The sequence below is a fragment of the Microtus oregoni genome, unplaced genomic scaffold (genome assembly GCF_018167655.1).
Source record: "Microtus oregoni isolate MIOR12 unplaced genomic scaffold, Mior012 000067F_001, whole genome shotgun sequence".
Classification (NCBI taxonomy): domain Eukaryota; kingdom Metazoa; phylum Chordata; class Mammalia; order Rodentia; family Cricetidae; genus Microtus; species Microtus oregoni.
In genome coordinates, this window is record NW_024543954.1 from 1081204 (window position 1) to 1097750 (window position 16547).

Sequence of the window (16547 nt, forward strand, 5' to 3'; positions counted from 1 at the left end):
AGCCACCCCTGTGGGTTGAACTCAGGAACAGGGAAGTGAGGGTAGGAGGGGGTAATCTAAGTCCTAGGCCCAATTAAGAGATCAGATGGTGAAGGGTTTGGGAGCCCTTAAGGTAAGGAGTCCTGGACTGATCCTGCAGGCTGATATAAAGTTCTGTAACCCCACATGCAATGTGCCAACTCTGGCAGATTCCAAGAACAGTGTTTTCTACAGCCATGACCCAGAGGCTTACAGGAGGAGAGACACCAGACCACTATGAGGATAGCACTCAAGCAAGCATCTTCACCTATACGAACAGCAACAGCACCAGAGGTGAGCAACAGGTGCCCTGGAGGTTCAGTCACCAGACCAGGGTGGCTGTGCTAAAAGCTACCAGTCACCCCTAATTTCTCTCTTCTACATAACCCTATCTCCCTCAGCTTTAATGATGATGTCATCATGGACAGATAAAAGAACGCTCATCCTAAAACCACACGCACTTCCCCTAGCCTTTGGAAATCTGTGTCCTTGGAAGGGTTCATAAGATCTTTCTCCTTGGGAAATAACAGAGTCTGTCTTTGTATCCTCTAAAGCCTCAAAGATGTTTAAAAGGTGGTCTGGGGAACATAGATCCATTCAAAGAAATGGGAAAGTTTGGCAGGCATCTGAGTGTGCGGGACACCAGATAAGGAAACTGGAAAGGCTGTAGCAGAAGACAAATGACTATGTTAGAAGACGTTGTGAGAGTTATATTATCCAACCTAGGGCCCAAGGCACACCACCAAAGCTGTTCACTTCTGAGGAGGAGAGCTAACAAATGATCTTTCTATCTTGAGCAGTCCTAGGAACTGAGGACTCATTGGGGTAGCTTTAGAAGCTATGTATGCAAAAAGCTGGGGACTATCAAACGACTGAAGGCAGCCCCATCCACCAGCACCAGGTCTCTCCTTAAAGCTTCCCTAGAACCCTGAGTTGGCAACACCCTGCTCTGGGGTTGCCAGGGCCACCACTGTAGGAACAGGGACTTCAGGTCAGACTAGTTAGGTTTCTGTACCTCACCTCCACAGGGTTGGTGTGATTCCAGGTTTCAGTGAGGCACAACACCCCTGTTCTCTAATGCCAGGGGCTTTGTTTTGTGCAAAGCTTCAAGCATATTCAAAATAATAGGGAGAGTATCATGAAGTCAGGTCCTTGTTATTTAGTTTCCATGGTTTTTATCTTATTTCATCTGTGATCCTTCCACTCTCTTTCTTCCTGATTCTTTTTATTTTAGTTTTGCATTTTATTTATTCATTTGCTTGCTTATGTATTTATTGAGGGGGGAAGAGAGAGAGAGAAGAGTGTGTGTTGCATGTGGAGATCAGAGAACAACCTGGGGACATATGTGTAGAGGTCTGAGGATAACTTGGGGCAGTCAGTTCTCTCTTTCCACCATGTGGGGCTCAGGATCATTCTCAGTTTGTCCAGCTTGGCACCTAGCACCTTTACCTACTGACTCGTCTTACGGGCTCCTCCTGAATCTTAGACACAAATCTTTATGGGCTCCTCCTGAATCTTAGACACAAATCTAACGCATCATATCCTTTCTTTTGTGTGCAATTTGGATGTATCTCTAAGATGAAAGGACTCTACAAAACATAACTATGATGCCATCCTAATACCCAAAGTTTAGCAATGTTTCCTGGATATTATGCATTATCTTCGTTGTTGTTAGAAATATCTTACTTTCAACTGGTCGTGGTAGCAGATGCTTGTAATTCCAATGCCTCAGATGTAGAAGCTGAAGGATCAAAAGTTCAGTCATCCTCTGATACGTATGGAGTTTGGGGCCAATCTGCCATGCATGAAACCCTGTGTCAAAGACGTAAATCAGCTAGTAGTAATGGTGCACACCTTTAGTCCTAGCTCTTGGGAGGCAGAGACATGTGGATCTCTGTGAGTTTGAGGTCAGTCTTATCTATAGCAAGTTCCAAAACAGCCAATGATATATAGCTCTCAAGACCTTGACTCAAAAAAAGTTTATGCTTTGGTTTTGTTTTACACATAAATTTAGTTATTTATCTGAGCAGGCATATACAACATACACATAAAGGTTAGAATTTGTGAGAGTGAGCTCTCTTCTTCCACTATGTGTGTCGCTGGGACCAAACTCAAATTGCCAGGTTTGAGGCAAGTGCCTTTACACACTGGGTCATCTCCACAGACCCATACTGTGTTTGTTTGTTTTGATTTTGAGCCAGAGCATTCTTATGCTTCTGAAGCCATCCTGGGACTTTATATCCCCCAGTGGCCTTGAATTCATAATCCCCTGACCCAGCTTCAAGAGTCCTGGGATTATAGGCATGCAGTACTATAACCAGAAAAAAAAAGTTGTTTGCAAATAGTTGATCTGAATGTCTAACTGGTAGCAGGGGCAAAATCCTTTGGCAGAAATAATAGAAGTGAGAGCAAGCCCTGGGTTAAGAGCTTCGATAGCAAAACTTTATTGGGACATCAACTCAAGCAGAACACTGTCAACTTGAATAGAAAGGCTTCTCTCCAGACAAAGTGTAAAAAGCCGAAACGGTCCTGCCCTCTACCATGATCTATATGGTACTACACCTATAGTGCCCAGGCCACTACAGGACCAGTACTCGAGCTTGCGTGAAAAGTAGGATGTATGCTGGATTCTTCCCCCTCAGCTTCTAGGCAGGGTCTCCCTATATAGGCCTGGCTGGCCTAGAATTTACTATGTAGACAAGATTGGCCTCAAACTCATGACCAAATCTCCTGCCACTGCCTCCTGAGTGTGAGATTTTGAGAATGCACCACCATGCCCAGTTCTCTTTTCTTTTATTTCTCCATTCTCCAATAGTGATTTGGTTCACCAATAAAGACCATAGGTTTTACATCTCTCTCCTTTTCCTCCCAATAAGAATCTTGTTATCCAGGAATTAGAACTTAATGTCATATAATTTTACTCATTTTCTTTTTCTTTTTTTTTTAAGTTTTTTTTAATAATTTTTTTTATTAAGAAAAGAAGAAAAAAAACATAAACAAAAAACAAGTTTCCACCTCCTCCCAGCCTCCCATTTCCCTCCCCCTCCTCCCACCCTTCTCCCCCTCCTCCCACCCTTCTACCCCTCCCCCCACTCCTCTCCCCCTCCCTCTCCAGTCCACAGAGCAGTCCAGGTTCCCTGCCCTGTGGTAAGTCCTAGGTCCTCCCCCCTCCGTCCATATCTAGGAAGGTGAACATCCAAACTGGCTAGGCTTCCACAAAGCCAGCACATTAAGTAGGATCAAAACCCCGTGCCATTGTCCTTGGTGTCTCATTAGCCCTCATTGTTCGCCATGTTCAGAGAGTCCGGTTTTATCCCATGCTTTTTCGGTCACAGTCCAGCTGGCCTTGGTGAGCTCCCCGTAGATCAGCTCCACTGTCTCAGTGGGTGGGTGCACGCCTCGTGGTCCCGACTTCTTTGCTCATGTTCTCCCTCCTTCTGCTCCTCATTGGGACCTTGGGAGCTCAGTCCAGTGCTCCAGTGTGGGTCTCTGTCTCTGTCTTCATCCATCACCAGATGAAGGTTCTATGATGATATGCAAGATATTCGTCAGTATTGCTCTCGGATAGGGTCATTTCAGGTTCCCAATCCTCAGCTACCCAAGGAACTAACTGGGAACCTCATCTTGGGCACTTGGGAGCCCCTCTAGGGTCAAATCTCTTGCTCACCCTAAAGTGGTTCCCTTAACTAAGAATTGTGGTTCCGTGCTCCCCTATCCACCTTTCCTTTATCCCAATTCTCCTGATTCCCCATTAGGGCCACGGAGTCTACAATAGGTGAACCTAAAGAAGCTAAGTAAGAAGGTGAACCCAAGGAAAAACATATAGTTATCCTCTTGGCTAAGGGAAGTAGACCCAATTGCCGGGGAGAAAATTAGGATCTTGGGGGTGGGGTGGGATGGGGGTAAGGGGAGATGGGGAGAGACTCATTTTCTTTATGTCAGAACACATACAGACTCATCTCAAAAGAGTGATACCAGCACTACTATAAACAATAATATCTACTGGTCATGGTGGTACCTATCTGGAATCCCAGAAATTGGGTGGGAGAGGTAGGACAATCATGTGTTCAAAACCACTTTCAGCTAAATAAGCAAGTCAGAGGCCAACCTGACCTATATGATACTTGTACTTACCCCCCCCACACACACACACACCAAGAAAAGATGACTAAGGGCTGGAGTGACACCTCAAACTTTAGAAGCACTTATTTCTCCTCCAGGGGACCTACCTAGCATCCATATGGCAGCTTAAAAATCATCTGTACTTGACTGAGTGGTAGTTGTACATAACTTTAGTCCCAGCACTTGGGAAACAGAAGCAGAAGGATCTCTGTGGATCTGAAGCCAGCCTGGTCTACAAAGTAAGTTCCAGAACAGCCAGACCTGTTACCCAGATAAACCCTTTCTCTTACAAAAACAAACAAGCACAAAACCTGTAACACCAATTCCAGGAGATCTGCTTCTGGCCTCTCACGTAGTACATAGACATACATCCAGGCAAAACACCCATGCACATAAAAAAGTGATAATAAATTTTTAGGGGACTGGATAGATGGATTAACTGTTTACTCTTCTAGAGGTACCAGGTTTAATCCCCAGCATCCACAAAATGGCTCACAACCATCTGTAAGATCCAGTTCTAAGGGATTTTCTTCTGGCTTCTGTGGACATTACATTAGCATGGTGAATAGACACCATGCAGGCAAAACATCTACACACATAAAATAAATAAATTTTTTTAAAAAAAATGTAAATAGGATTACTAAAGACGTAACATTTGTACCTGTCCTTTCACACTGGGGATATGTCATTAGGTTGTGTAGTTGAGACACTGTGCCTTCAATCCCTCTCTCTGGAGTCATGCTACTGACTGAATGTGTGCATTTAGGCTCACTTGTTTGGGTTTTGATAACCAGGGGTTCTGATGTGGGATTCCCCTCTGTACGCTGTGAATACCATTTGTTAGTAAAGAAACTGCTTTGAGCCTATAGCAGAGCAGGGCAGAATAGAGCTAGGCAGGGAACACTAAACCGAATGCTGGGAGAAAGAAGACAGAGTCAGAGAGAAGCCATGGAGCCACCAGAGACAAATGCACTGAAACTTTGCTGGTAGGCCATGACCTTGTGGTGATGCACAGATTAATGGAGACAGGTTAAATTAAGATGTAAGAGTTAGCCAATAAGAAGCTAGAGATAATGGGCCAAGCAGTGATTTAATTAATACAGTTTTTCTGTGTGGTTACTTCAGGAGTCTGAATGGCTGGGGAATGAACAAGTGGCCTCCAATAACAGGGTTCCATTTTTTTAAATATTTATTTATTATGTATACAATATTTTGTCTGTGTGAATGCCTGCAGGCCAGAAGAGGGCACCAGACCCCATTACAGATGGTTGTGAGCCACCATGTGGTTGCTGGGAATTGAACTCAGGACCTTTGGAAAAGTAGGCAATGCTCTTAACCTCTGAGCCATCTCTCCAGCCCGGGTTCCATTTTTTTTTTAATGACAGACATACACCTCCACATATACAAAAAAATTGGAGTAACCCCCTGTGTCTTATAAGATCACCATGGATTAAAGTTAGAATTTAACAACAATACTACCCTCAGAAAGCCTACAAACTCATGGAAACTGAACAGTCAACTACCGAACCACCCCTGGGTCAAGGAAGAAATAAAGAAAGAAATTAAAGACTTCCTTAAATTTAACAAAAATGAAGGTACAACATATCCAAACCTATGGGACCCTTTGAAAGCAGTGCTAAGAGGAAAATTCATAGCACTAAGTGCCCACATTAAAAAAAAAAAAAACGGAAAAAGCTCACATTAGAGACTTAACAGAACACCTGAAAGCTCTAGAAAAAAAAAGAAGCAGACTCACCCAGGAGGAGTAGAAGGCTGGAAATACTCAAACTGAGGGCTGAAATCAACAAAATAGAAACACAGAAAACAATCCAAAGAATCAATGAAACAAAGAGCTGGTTCTTTTAGAAAATCAACAAGATTATTTTTGTTTTTTAAAAAACACTCTTTTTTATTTTACATAGCAATCCCAGTTTCCTCTCCCTTGTTTCTTTGATATTGTTGTTGTTGTTGGAGGACAGGCTCACAAAATTCTGAATTTTGCAGAATTCTAGCAAGCATAGGCCTCTGTGTGTACTTTCCTAGTGCTGTGAAACCTTATTATACAGTAGCAGAGATTGGGGCTTGTGACCCTGTCCAATTATTCTGGCAAAAAGCAGCAGTGGCAAATGTCCCTCTTTTATAAGGACACCAGTCCTTCTGAATTAGGGCTCACAGTGCAGGGCTCACATAGAGCAAGGAAAAGTGGGATCAAGATGCTGATGTGGCTGTTAAAGTTTTGTACAGTGCTTCCTTTATTCTGTACCTCTTGCCTCCAGGTCCCTTTGAAGGCCCCAATTATCACATTGCTCCCAGGTGGGTGTACCACCTCACCAGCACCTGGATGATCCTTGTGGTCGTTGCGTCTGTCTTCACTAATGGACTTGTGCTGGTAGCCACCATGAGGTTCAAGAAGCTGCGCCATCCTCTGAACTGGATTCTGGTGAACTTGGCAGTTGCTGACCTAGCAGAGACCACCATTGCCAGCAGTATCAGTGTTGTGAACCAAATCTATGGCTACTTCGTGCTGGGCCACCCTCTGTGCGTATTGGAAGGCTACGTTGTCTCCTTGTGTGGTAAGCTGAAGGAGACACAACCTGGTGTGCCTAAAAAAACCCATACTACAAACCCCAAGATTCACACATGTATGAAGCACAGTATATACTCATGGTAAAAGCTGGATCACAGGCAGCACAGGGGTTGGAGGACAGGCTCACAAAATTCTGAAGGCTTCTTCCACCTGAGCAAACATTTTCAACTGTTTGCTTGAGTCCAACATTGACACAGGCTCTAACTATATGTACCCAGTTTTAGACTGTGGGGCTCATGTGGGAAGAGATAGATCATGAGTCAGAGAATTCCAGAATCATACGAAGAGCAGGCTCTGGGCACCTTGCATGAACTCCTACCCAAATCAGAGATATGTGTGTTTTCATCCTGTCTGATTAATAATAATGGATGATCTGTTCCCAGGGAAAGACGCCAGAGCTTTTGAGATATTGACTGGATTCTGACACCTTTCTTTACAACCATCACTAAGACCTGTTTGTTGGCTATGATTTGCTTAGGTTAGGTAGCTAAAGGCTGATGAGATTATTCAATGGGGAAAGATGCTTGCTGCCAAGCCTGACGAGCTGTGTTTGATTCCTAGGACCCACACGGTAGAAAGAGAGAAACTCCTAAAAATTGTCCTCTAACCTCCACATACACTCCATGGCTACACACACATAAACACTCTAAAAAGTAATGATTAAGAAGCACCAGAGTGCTAGGCTCTGTGCTGGAAAAATCCCGATAACTAGTTGGTAACAACACAGTGTCTCCATTACCCCTCTCTTACCTTATCTCTAAATGGGTAAGGAGAGTCCAAGAGTGATTATCTAGTCTTGAAGACAGGCTCTGCTGATCATATATGAGGATGGAGGGTTTAAATGCCATGTATATAAGCAGAGACTTTGAGAGGTCTGAACTGGGGGTGGGAAGCCCACAAACAGACCTGGTAGGAACCCCACTTGCGTAGCTGTGTACCCAGCAGGCATCTACCAGTAGCTGACCCTTGCTCTTTGTTCATCACCATTGTTTCTCCTTGCCCCTCACCCATTGGGCAGATTAAGTTCAGACTAGAGAGAGTAGTGGACAATACCTCAAATCTATATAGTAGAGTCATTAGGAAAGATCAAGTAAAGAAAGTCTATCTCCCAGGTTCCAGTGACTTCAATTAGAGATGTGCACCTTAGTGGTTGCATGGCCTTTCCCAAGTGGCATCCTCATATCTGGCTCTGCTTCTACTAGGCTTACCTTTGTCCTACTCATAGAGTGTTCTTTGTTCACCAATATACACAAAATTAAAATAAATATATCTTTTAAAATTATGCACTAAAACCACTAGCAACAGTGTTCTGTACTCGTATTTCAAATAAGGATCTGATATCTGACTACCAATAAAAATCCAGTTAAGTGACAATGAACAGGAATGACATTTTATAATGTCTGCCACCTCAATAGAGTGATGTGAAAACATCTGTCCTTTCTCTAGCGGACTGAGTCAGGAGTATTCTAACACTGCCTAGTTCATAATAGAAGGTAATACAGAGTGTCTTTTAGAAGTGAGGTGAATGAACAATACTTTTCCCCATCCTGGTTCATGGGTCTCTGAAGCCTGCATGCACACCCTTTGGGCATAAGAAAACAAGCAGGAAGGGTACAGATGACATGTTCTGTTTCTTTGAAGCAATGACACCTTAGTGTGGTCACGGCATTATGGATTTGGGCTTCTAGGAACTCTATCAAGGGCATCAGAGGAAGAAATTACCAGGGGCCAAGAGGACAAAAAGCTCTTGAAGGGCCCCAGTGGACACATAAGTACAAGGCCATAGCCTTTTTTCCTTCTTTTGGGGGCTGAGGTGTGCAGGTGAGGTTGAGGAAAGAAAGCTATGAGAGTTCTAAGGTACCAGCCTCAAGAGTCTATGATTCAGACTAAACTGAGAGCTAGGACATTCTGTTCCTGAGCAGAAGGATGATGAGAAAGAGAGTAGGAAGACATAGGGAAAGACGGTATGCCACTGAGTTTAGCAGGGAAGCAAAGCACAAGAGCCTGAAGGAGATGAGAAAAGAAGGTGAGACATACATGTCATAAAAATGGACTGAGAGCCGGGCGGTGGTGGCGCACGCCTTTAATCCCAGCACTCGGGAGGCAGAGGCAGGCGGATCTCTGTGAGTTCGAGGCTAGCCTGGTCTACAAGAGCTAGTGCCAGGACAGGAACCAAAAAAAGCTACGGAGAAACCCTGTCTCGAAAATTCCAAAAAAAAAAAAAAAATGGACTGAGAAAAGTCAATTCACCAAGAGGTCCACTTCACTCTGGACCTGAAAACATTTCAAAGGATTTGGTCTGGTAGCTATCAGAGACTCTTGAAAGCTGTTGGCTAGTAGGACGAAGTAGTGTGAACAATCGTTTGTTTGACTTGAAGCCCTGGTCTTTCTCTTCTCCACCATAGGCATCACAGGCCTCTGGTCCCTGGCCATCATCTCCTGGGAGAGGTGGCTGGTGGTCTGCAAGCCCTTTGGCAATGTGAGATTTGACGCGAAGCTGGCTACTGTGGGAATTGTCTTTTCATGGGTCTGGTCTGCTTTGTGGACAGCCCCGCCAATCTTTGGTTGGAGCAGGTAAGGGTGTAATGATGCGAGGAAAGTAGGCCCTGTAGGACCAAGTGGGGAGAGTCAGACTGTGATCTCCAGGAAGGTCAAGCCACTGCTGGTTTCTGGGCCTGTATGGCACCTTGCTTCTAAGGAGAGAGGAAACTCTCCCAGGTTCCCAGTGCAACATACACATGAATTGTAGATATATTTGCTATCAAAAGGGCCCTATGGCCCACTTCCTAGACTATGTAAATGTTTATCTCAAGTGTAAGAATCTCACAAGAAAACTAAGAAAATTAAAAATTCCCAACCTAGAGCTATAGTGTAAGTGAATACAGGGCACATTTAGATTTCAGCGCCCTCTTACAAGTTCTGTGCCACGCCTCTCATATATTTTAGCTTACCACCTTCAGAGGTCACTTGGGAGGTACACCAGGTCATCATATCCTGGCCAGGCGGGGGCTCATTCTTTCTGTGAAATAAGCCTTGTACAAAGTTTGTCTTTCTCCAGAACCACAATGGCTGCCAGAAACTAAGAATGTCCTAGTGCTAACCCTGATGGAGGCCCAGACTGGATCATCTAATTTCATCTCCATGGTTACCCAGTGAGAATGTTCCTTCATTACAGCCCTGGCATAATGGCCTCAGAAAAAATTCAGATTTTCATAGGTGTTTCTAAAAAGTAAGAGAAAGGTGAAGCCTCTTCACTTTCTTTTGAAAATTGTTGTAAGGAAGCCACTTGTTTGTTACCGGCTACCCAGACTTGAAATAACCACACAGAAATGATATTATTTGCAATACTGTTTAGCCAATAGCTTAAGCATATTTTTGGCTAACTCTTATATCCTAAACTAACCCAGCTCCATTAATCTGTGTATCACCACATGGTTGTGGCCTACCAGCAAAGTTTCAGCATGTCTATCTCTGGTGGTGGCTTCTTCTGACTCCGTCTTCCTTCTCCCAGCATTCAGTATAGTTTTTCTCACCTAGTTCTACTCTGCCCTATCAACAGACCAAGGCAGTTTCTTTATTCATTAACCAATAAAAGCAACACATATACAGAAGGACTTCCCACACCATTTCCCCTTTTCTTTTTAAATAAAAAGGAAGGTTTTAACTTTAACATAGTAAAATTACATATAACAAAACAGGTATCAAGAATTACAGTTACAATATTTATATCTATTTTATCTTTTATCATAATTAAGGAAAACTATAACTATAACCATTTATTCTTCAACTCCATCAAAGACTCCAGAAGGATATAATATTACCCAAGTAAACAGGAAGTACATTGTAAGCAACTTCCAAAACTCTAGAAATGACAGAGACATCTCTCTACCTGGACAGTCACCCAAAGTTCTTCTGTATTGTTGGGGCATCCATCTTCAGCCTACAGGCCCATAGTATCCAGCAGACATTTTCATGGAGCAAGACATTTGAAAGACAATTTCGCCTATATTGGCAATTTGTTAGTTACTTTCTTCTGTGTCCTGCAGAATGTCTGGCAGACTCTTTCATGAAGCAGGAACCCTAAAGGACCATCTCACCTTTAGACAAGTTTAGCAATCATTTCTCTGTGGGTCCTGCATGTCCAGTTCATCAAGAAGTCCAGGCAAGATCAGTTTCTTACCCAAATGGCTAGCAAACTCCATAAGGAGTTTTTTCAATGCCCATCTTCCTCTTGAAGTAATTGGTGCTGCCAGGAGCAAATGTGTCTCACTGTCATGAAAAGTCCTAACATTTTAAATGCTACATAGTCTGGAACCAGGTAGTAATGCTAATTGTACAATATTGGAAAAGTCTTCAGTGTCATAACAGCAAATTTTATATTACGCATAATTTGCCACAAAGAGAAGAAAGACGAAATGCAGCATATAATGGACAATGATTTAAAAATCCTACTCAAGAGTTTTAAGGTAATGAAAATGTTCTGAAAATACAACACAGTGCAGATATGAAATGTCATTGACTTGTTCACTTCTCAGTGGTTAATTTCTTCCCCATGTAAAAACCCTTTGACTCTAATCAGGGGTATGCCCTGGCTGGTTGGGCAGGTTCGAGGTTGCCCCAGCTTGAATTAGGATGGGCTGCTGGCCCTTCTCTTTAGGTACTGGCCTTATGGCCTGAAGACATCCTGTGGCCCAGATGTGTTCAGCGGCACCTCGTACCCTGGTGTTCAGTCTTATATGATGGTCCTCATGGTCACGTGCTGCATCTTCCCACTCAGCATCATCGTGCTCTGCTACCTCCAAGTGTGGCTGGCCATCCGAGCAGTAAGCCCTTCACCCTCCTGTCCTCATCCCGTACTAGTAAGATGTCCAGGCAAGCTCAGGGGCACACCTAGTAATTCTCCTGCCTCTACACTGCCATGATCACAAATCATTTTGAGACAGGGTTTCTTCATGTAGCTTTGGAACCTATCCTAAAACTAGCTTTGTAACCAGGCTGGCCTAGAACTCACAGGGATCCGCCTGCCTCTGCCTCCCAAGTATTAAAGGCATGTGCCACCACTGCCCAGCCTCACCTGGGTCTCTTAAACTACTTTTCTTTTGAGAAAAGGCCTCACTCTGGAGTCCTGACTGGCCTGAAACATGCTATGTAGACCAGGCTAGATTCAAACTCAAAGAGATTCACTTGCCTCTGCCTCCTGAGTGTATACCACCACACCTGGCTTAAACTGTTTTATAATTCCCCCTTGTGTCTTAGTCACTGTTCTATTGCTGTGAAGAGACATCATGACCAAGACAACTCTTATAAAAGAAAACATTTAGTTAGGGGATTCTTATAGTTTCAGAGCAAGTCCATGACCATCATGGTGGGGAGCATGACAGCAGGCAAGAAGGCATAGCTGAGAACTTACATCCTAATCTGTAAATTGGAGGGAGGGAGGGAGAGAGAGAGAGAGAGAGAGAGAGAGAGAGAGAGAGAGAGAGAGAGAGAGAGGGAGGGAGGGAGGGAGGGAGGGGGAGGGAGGGAGGGAGGGAGGGAGGGAGGGAGGGAGAGAGAGAGAGAGAGAGAGAGAGAGAGAGAGAGAGAGAGAGAGAGAGAGAGAGAGAGAGAGAGAGAGACTCTGGCATGGTCTTTTATGATTTAAAAAAAGAGACAGAAATTGGGTTTCAACCTGAAAACCAGAAAAGCAAAGCAGTCAAGCCACTAAAGAAGCCTTACCTTTACCAAGGCTGGGCAACCACAAACTAGACAGACAGCCTCTCTCTCCCCTCATTTTATACTCCCTCTAGTGCTGGGATTAAGAGCATATGACTCCCTAGTACTGGAATCAAAGGTGTAGGCCACCATCACCTGGATTTATTTTTGCATTGATCTTGTGTAGCCCAGAGTAGCCTTGAACTCACAGAGATCCATATGACTCTATGCCCTAAATCCTGGGATTAAAGGCATGTATCACCATTGTCAGACCTCTAGTGGCTTTAGCTTTGCCTCTGGTCTTCAGGCAGATGTATCAAAATACAAATAATAGACCACTACACTTACCCCTCCAATAAGACCAAACCTCCTAAATCCTTCCAAAACAGTTCTGCCAACTAGGGGCAAACATTCAAATATGAGTCTATGGGGCCATTCTCATTCAAACCACTGCTCTCCACTGTCCTGTGTCTGGTGCTCCATCTCAGGAAGCCAGTTTTGTCTGCAGTCCTGTCCCACCAACATCCCTATTCAGACCAGTCTACCACTAGGGATTCCCCTGCAAAAAATGATAGTAAGGGGATGCATGAGCTGGGTACTGTATCTGAGAGCTCTGTGCTCCTCTGTTGGTCTCCATCTCCAGCATAAATTGCCCCTTTATCAAACAATTCCCCTACCATTTACTTCATGTTCCATTTATTCATTGCTGGGAGCCCGTGTAGCGAGCTGGAGGGACTTTCTGCTTTATATTCACCTCTGCATGAACAGGTATTTATAAGCTGTTTTTGGAAAAAATCACAAGCTCCACCAGAAAGCTCTACTCACCTTAGTGTCTTGTGATGAAGGCTACAATTTGGTCCCTGGGTTGGTGGTCCTGTATCAGAATAAATTTAGCTAGCTCCCGTTGAGTTTCTTTCAAGTTTTCATAGAATTAGCTCTTGGCTAGCAAAACCCATCACTGCTGTTGCAGCTCTCCCTGGATTCTAGCATTCATTGTTCCTTTTCCAGCTATCTGCCATCAGCAAGCATTCCACGGCAGATAATATCTGGCCCCTATCCTCTAGAAAGCCTGGGAGAAGTGTGACTTTGGCTCTTGTATTGCCACTGGGCACCCTGCCAGGCCATGTTTAGTTAAAGAAACTTGACTTCTAGGGCTAGTCTCAGGACTCCAGATTCAAACCTGAGCACAAAACTAGATCTTCTTGGAAAGGATTATATAAAGCCTAAGCTTAGTCTCCTTAGTTCTCCTTCACAAGCTTCTGTGAAACTACAGAGAACAGATTCAAAAGTCTGGTCTGAGGGTTGATCTTGGCCAAGCCAGCCACTTGTCACCTCAAGGCCTACAGGAACTCCTACAAAGCTCCAGGACCACTCTGGCTCCCAAGTCAGGTCATTCTCTGACTGAGGGTGGGAGGCAGGGTTGGGATACTGGGTGGACCACTTCCTACTCCCTGTAGAGCCCTAGGTTTACCTCTTCTTGTTAATATCCTGACTCTGTACCTGAGCAATAGCAATAGTCCCTCTAGATCTAGAGCCCTAACTGACTCCCCCATTCACTGCTCTTATCTTCTCTAGGTGGCAAAGCAACAGAAGGAATCTGAGTCCACCCAGAAGGCCGAGAAGGAGGTGACACGCATGGTGGTGGTGATGGTCTTTGCGTACTGCCTCTGCTGGGGGCCCTATACTTTCTTTGCATGCTTTGCTACTGCCCACCCTGGCTATGCCTTCCACCCTCTTGTGGCCTCCATACCATCCTACTTTGCAAAAAGTGCCACTATCTACAACCCCATTATCTATGTCTTTATGAACCGGCAGGTAAGCAAGAGATCAAAATCAAAATGGTCCATAACTCAGTGAAGGTTCTTACCTGGAATCAAGTCATCAATGAGAAAGCCTTGTGGAGAACCTAGGGGTTGGGGTTGATGATGCTCCTCCAAGAAAATGAGTGTGGAAAGGCTCTGCATGTAACCCGCACTCTCCATTCCTCCTCTCAACCATGAGCTCTGGAATCTTTGCACTGTCTCCACCTGAGTCTGCTACTCAGGTGCAGGACACTGCAAGTTCTTCCCTTCTGATGACCCCACAACGATGGGCAGAAATCTTCTAAAGGGGCCACTATAATTCAGATGTACTAAGCACTCAGTGAGCACACAATGACCCTAGCTAGTCCTGTTCCTCTTCTGTTTACAAACTCAACTCTAAATTTTTCCATTTTCAAACTTTGACTTTGGGATATTTGCCTCCTTAAAAGTTTAGACTTTCTTGGCTACACTAGCTAAGAGGTCAAGAGCTTTTATGCTTTTATTAGATCATTAATTAGTTCAGAGAAAGTGTGCTATGGCTTTGCCCAAAGTCTTGTCTGATGGCAACCATCCTTAGCTGCCATATTGGACTTTAATACAAGTTGCTCATGACTGTTAGATCCTCCTACTAGATTACAGATAAAGCTGAAGAAGTTCATCACCTCTTGAATGCCATTTGCTTTCCTCTTCCTTGAATTCATCACATGCACTTCATTAAGGGACATTTACTATGTGAGTTATTAGTAATCAGAAGTGTTCACTGGGTTCTTTCATTTCATCAGACTGTGAGTCCTTCCAATTGACTCCTCTTTCCTCTACCGTCTTCCTTCCTCTACTGCTTACGATGGTACACAGGGCCTGGTACATGCCAGGCAAGTGCTCCATCCCAGATATTCTCTGCCAGAAACTGAAAGCAGTCCTAGAAAGAGTTGCTTGTTAAAGACAGGAAACAAAGGTGGGCAGGTGTGCAAATTTTGCTTTCACTCATTCTGCTATATTCCAAGAATATTGGAACAGTGGATTCCATTCTTGTTCAGAATAGAGTCAAGCATGAAGTGAGAACTCGGTAAGTAAATGCTGAATGAATTTCTTGCTTTACTTGCCAGTTTTTCAGCCAAGTCTATGTTGTTATTTAGCCCATCTCTAATGTTGTCAATGTCAACACGTGTTTTCATTTCAAAAGCTTTAATGTTAGAGGGAATGGAGATAGTCACAAATAGAACTGAAATTAAGTGACATTTTTAGTTTGGGCTCTCAAAGCTTTGTTTGTAGTTTGGGCTCCTTAGATGGCATTGGTTTGGTCACTGCCTAAGTATCCTAAAGCTACCACAATAAATTCCACAAGCTTTGTGACTTAAAACAACAGACCTATAGCTCAGTGGCAAAGTACTTGCCTAGTACACACACAAAGTCCTAAGCTAAATTTCTAGTGGTGCAATGAACAAACAAGCAAGCAAAACAAGAAAATAGGAATTAAGTTTCTCACAGTTCCAGAGGCGAGAAATATGGGGTCTAGGAGTCAGCATTATTATTGTTCCTTCTGGGGGTGCTAAGACAGTAGCAGTCTTGTGTCTAGTTTTCCTTGTCCTATGACTCACAGACATGCTACCCCAATATTATTCTTCACATAGCTATTTCTCTGTATGTATAGTGTTGTCTAAATCTTCCTCTTCTAACAAGAACCCTGGTCACTGGACTAATGACAATGCTTATCCAATATGATTTCATATTAACATATATGTGCCAGTTCCAAAAAAGGCACAGTCACAGGTTCCAGTAATTAGGATTTGGTATTTTTTAGGACTGGTCACAATTCAACTAGACTCACCATTAACCACTAAATTAGATAATGCATAACTCCTGCATTCATATGTATAAAGAATGAGCTGAGCCTTCCTCATCCCACTCATAGTATTCTCAATGGGAGAAGGGAAGGTGTACATCCACTAAGTGACAGTACCATGTTCCAAGCTTCACCTTTAGCATGGTGCACTAGCCCTTTCTGCTTTGCTGAATAATGCTTTCTGTCCTTCTAGTTTCGAAACTGCATCTTACAGCTCTTTGGAAAAAAGACTGATGATAGCTCTGAACTTTCCAGCACCTCCAAAACAGAAGTCTCATCTGTCTCTTCAGTGTCGCCTGCATGAGGTCTGCCTCCAACCTGTCCCATCCACCAAGCTTTGGCCTCCCTTCTCCTCCATCCTTGTGAAATAAACATAATTTCCCCATGCCCAATCAAAGTCCCAGAGATGGCCACTACAGTTTGGGGTTATCTAAGCTACTGGGTGTTCAGGCACCAGACCTGGAGATAGTACAATGTAGAT

The 16547-nt window shown here is 43.8% G+C and overlaps 1 protein-coding gene across 1 annotated transcript; it reads left to right on the forward strand.

The window, feature by feature from the left end:
* The first annotated feature begins 215 nt into the window (after window positions 1–215).
* LOC121440313 (medium-wave-sensitive opsin 1) lies at window positions 216–16370 on the forward strand. The gene is made up of 6 exons (XM_041641125.1): window positions 216–312; window positions 6417–6713; window positions 9133–9301; window positions 11385–11550; window positions 13997–14236; window positions 16260–16370. Exons 1-6 carry the CDS (start codon window positions 216–218, stop codon window positions 16368–16370), a joined length of 1080 nt encoding a protein of 359 aa, XP_041497059.1.
* Window positions 16371–16547: the final 177 nt, after the last annotated feature.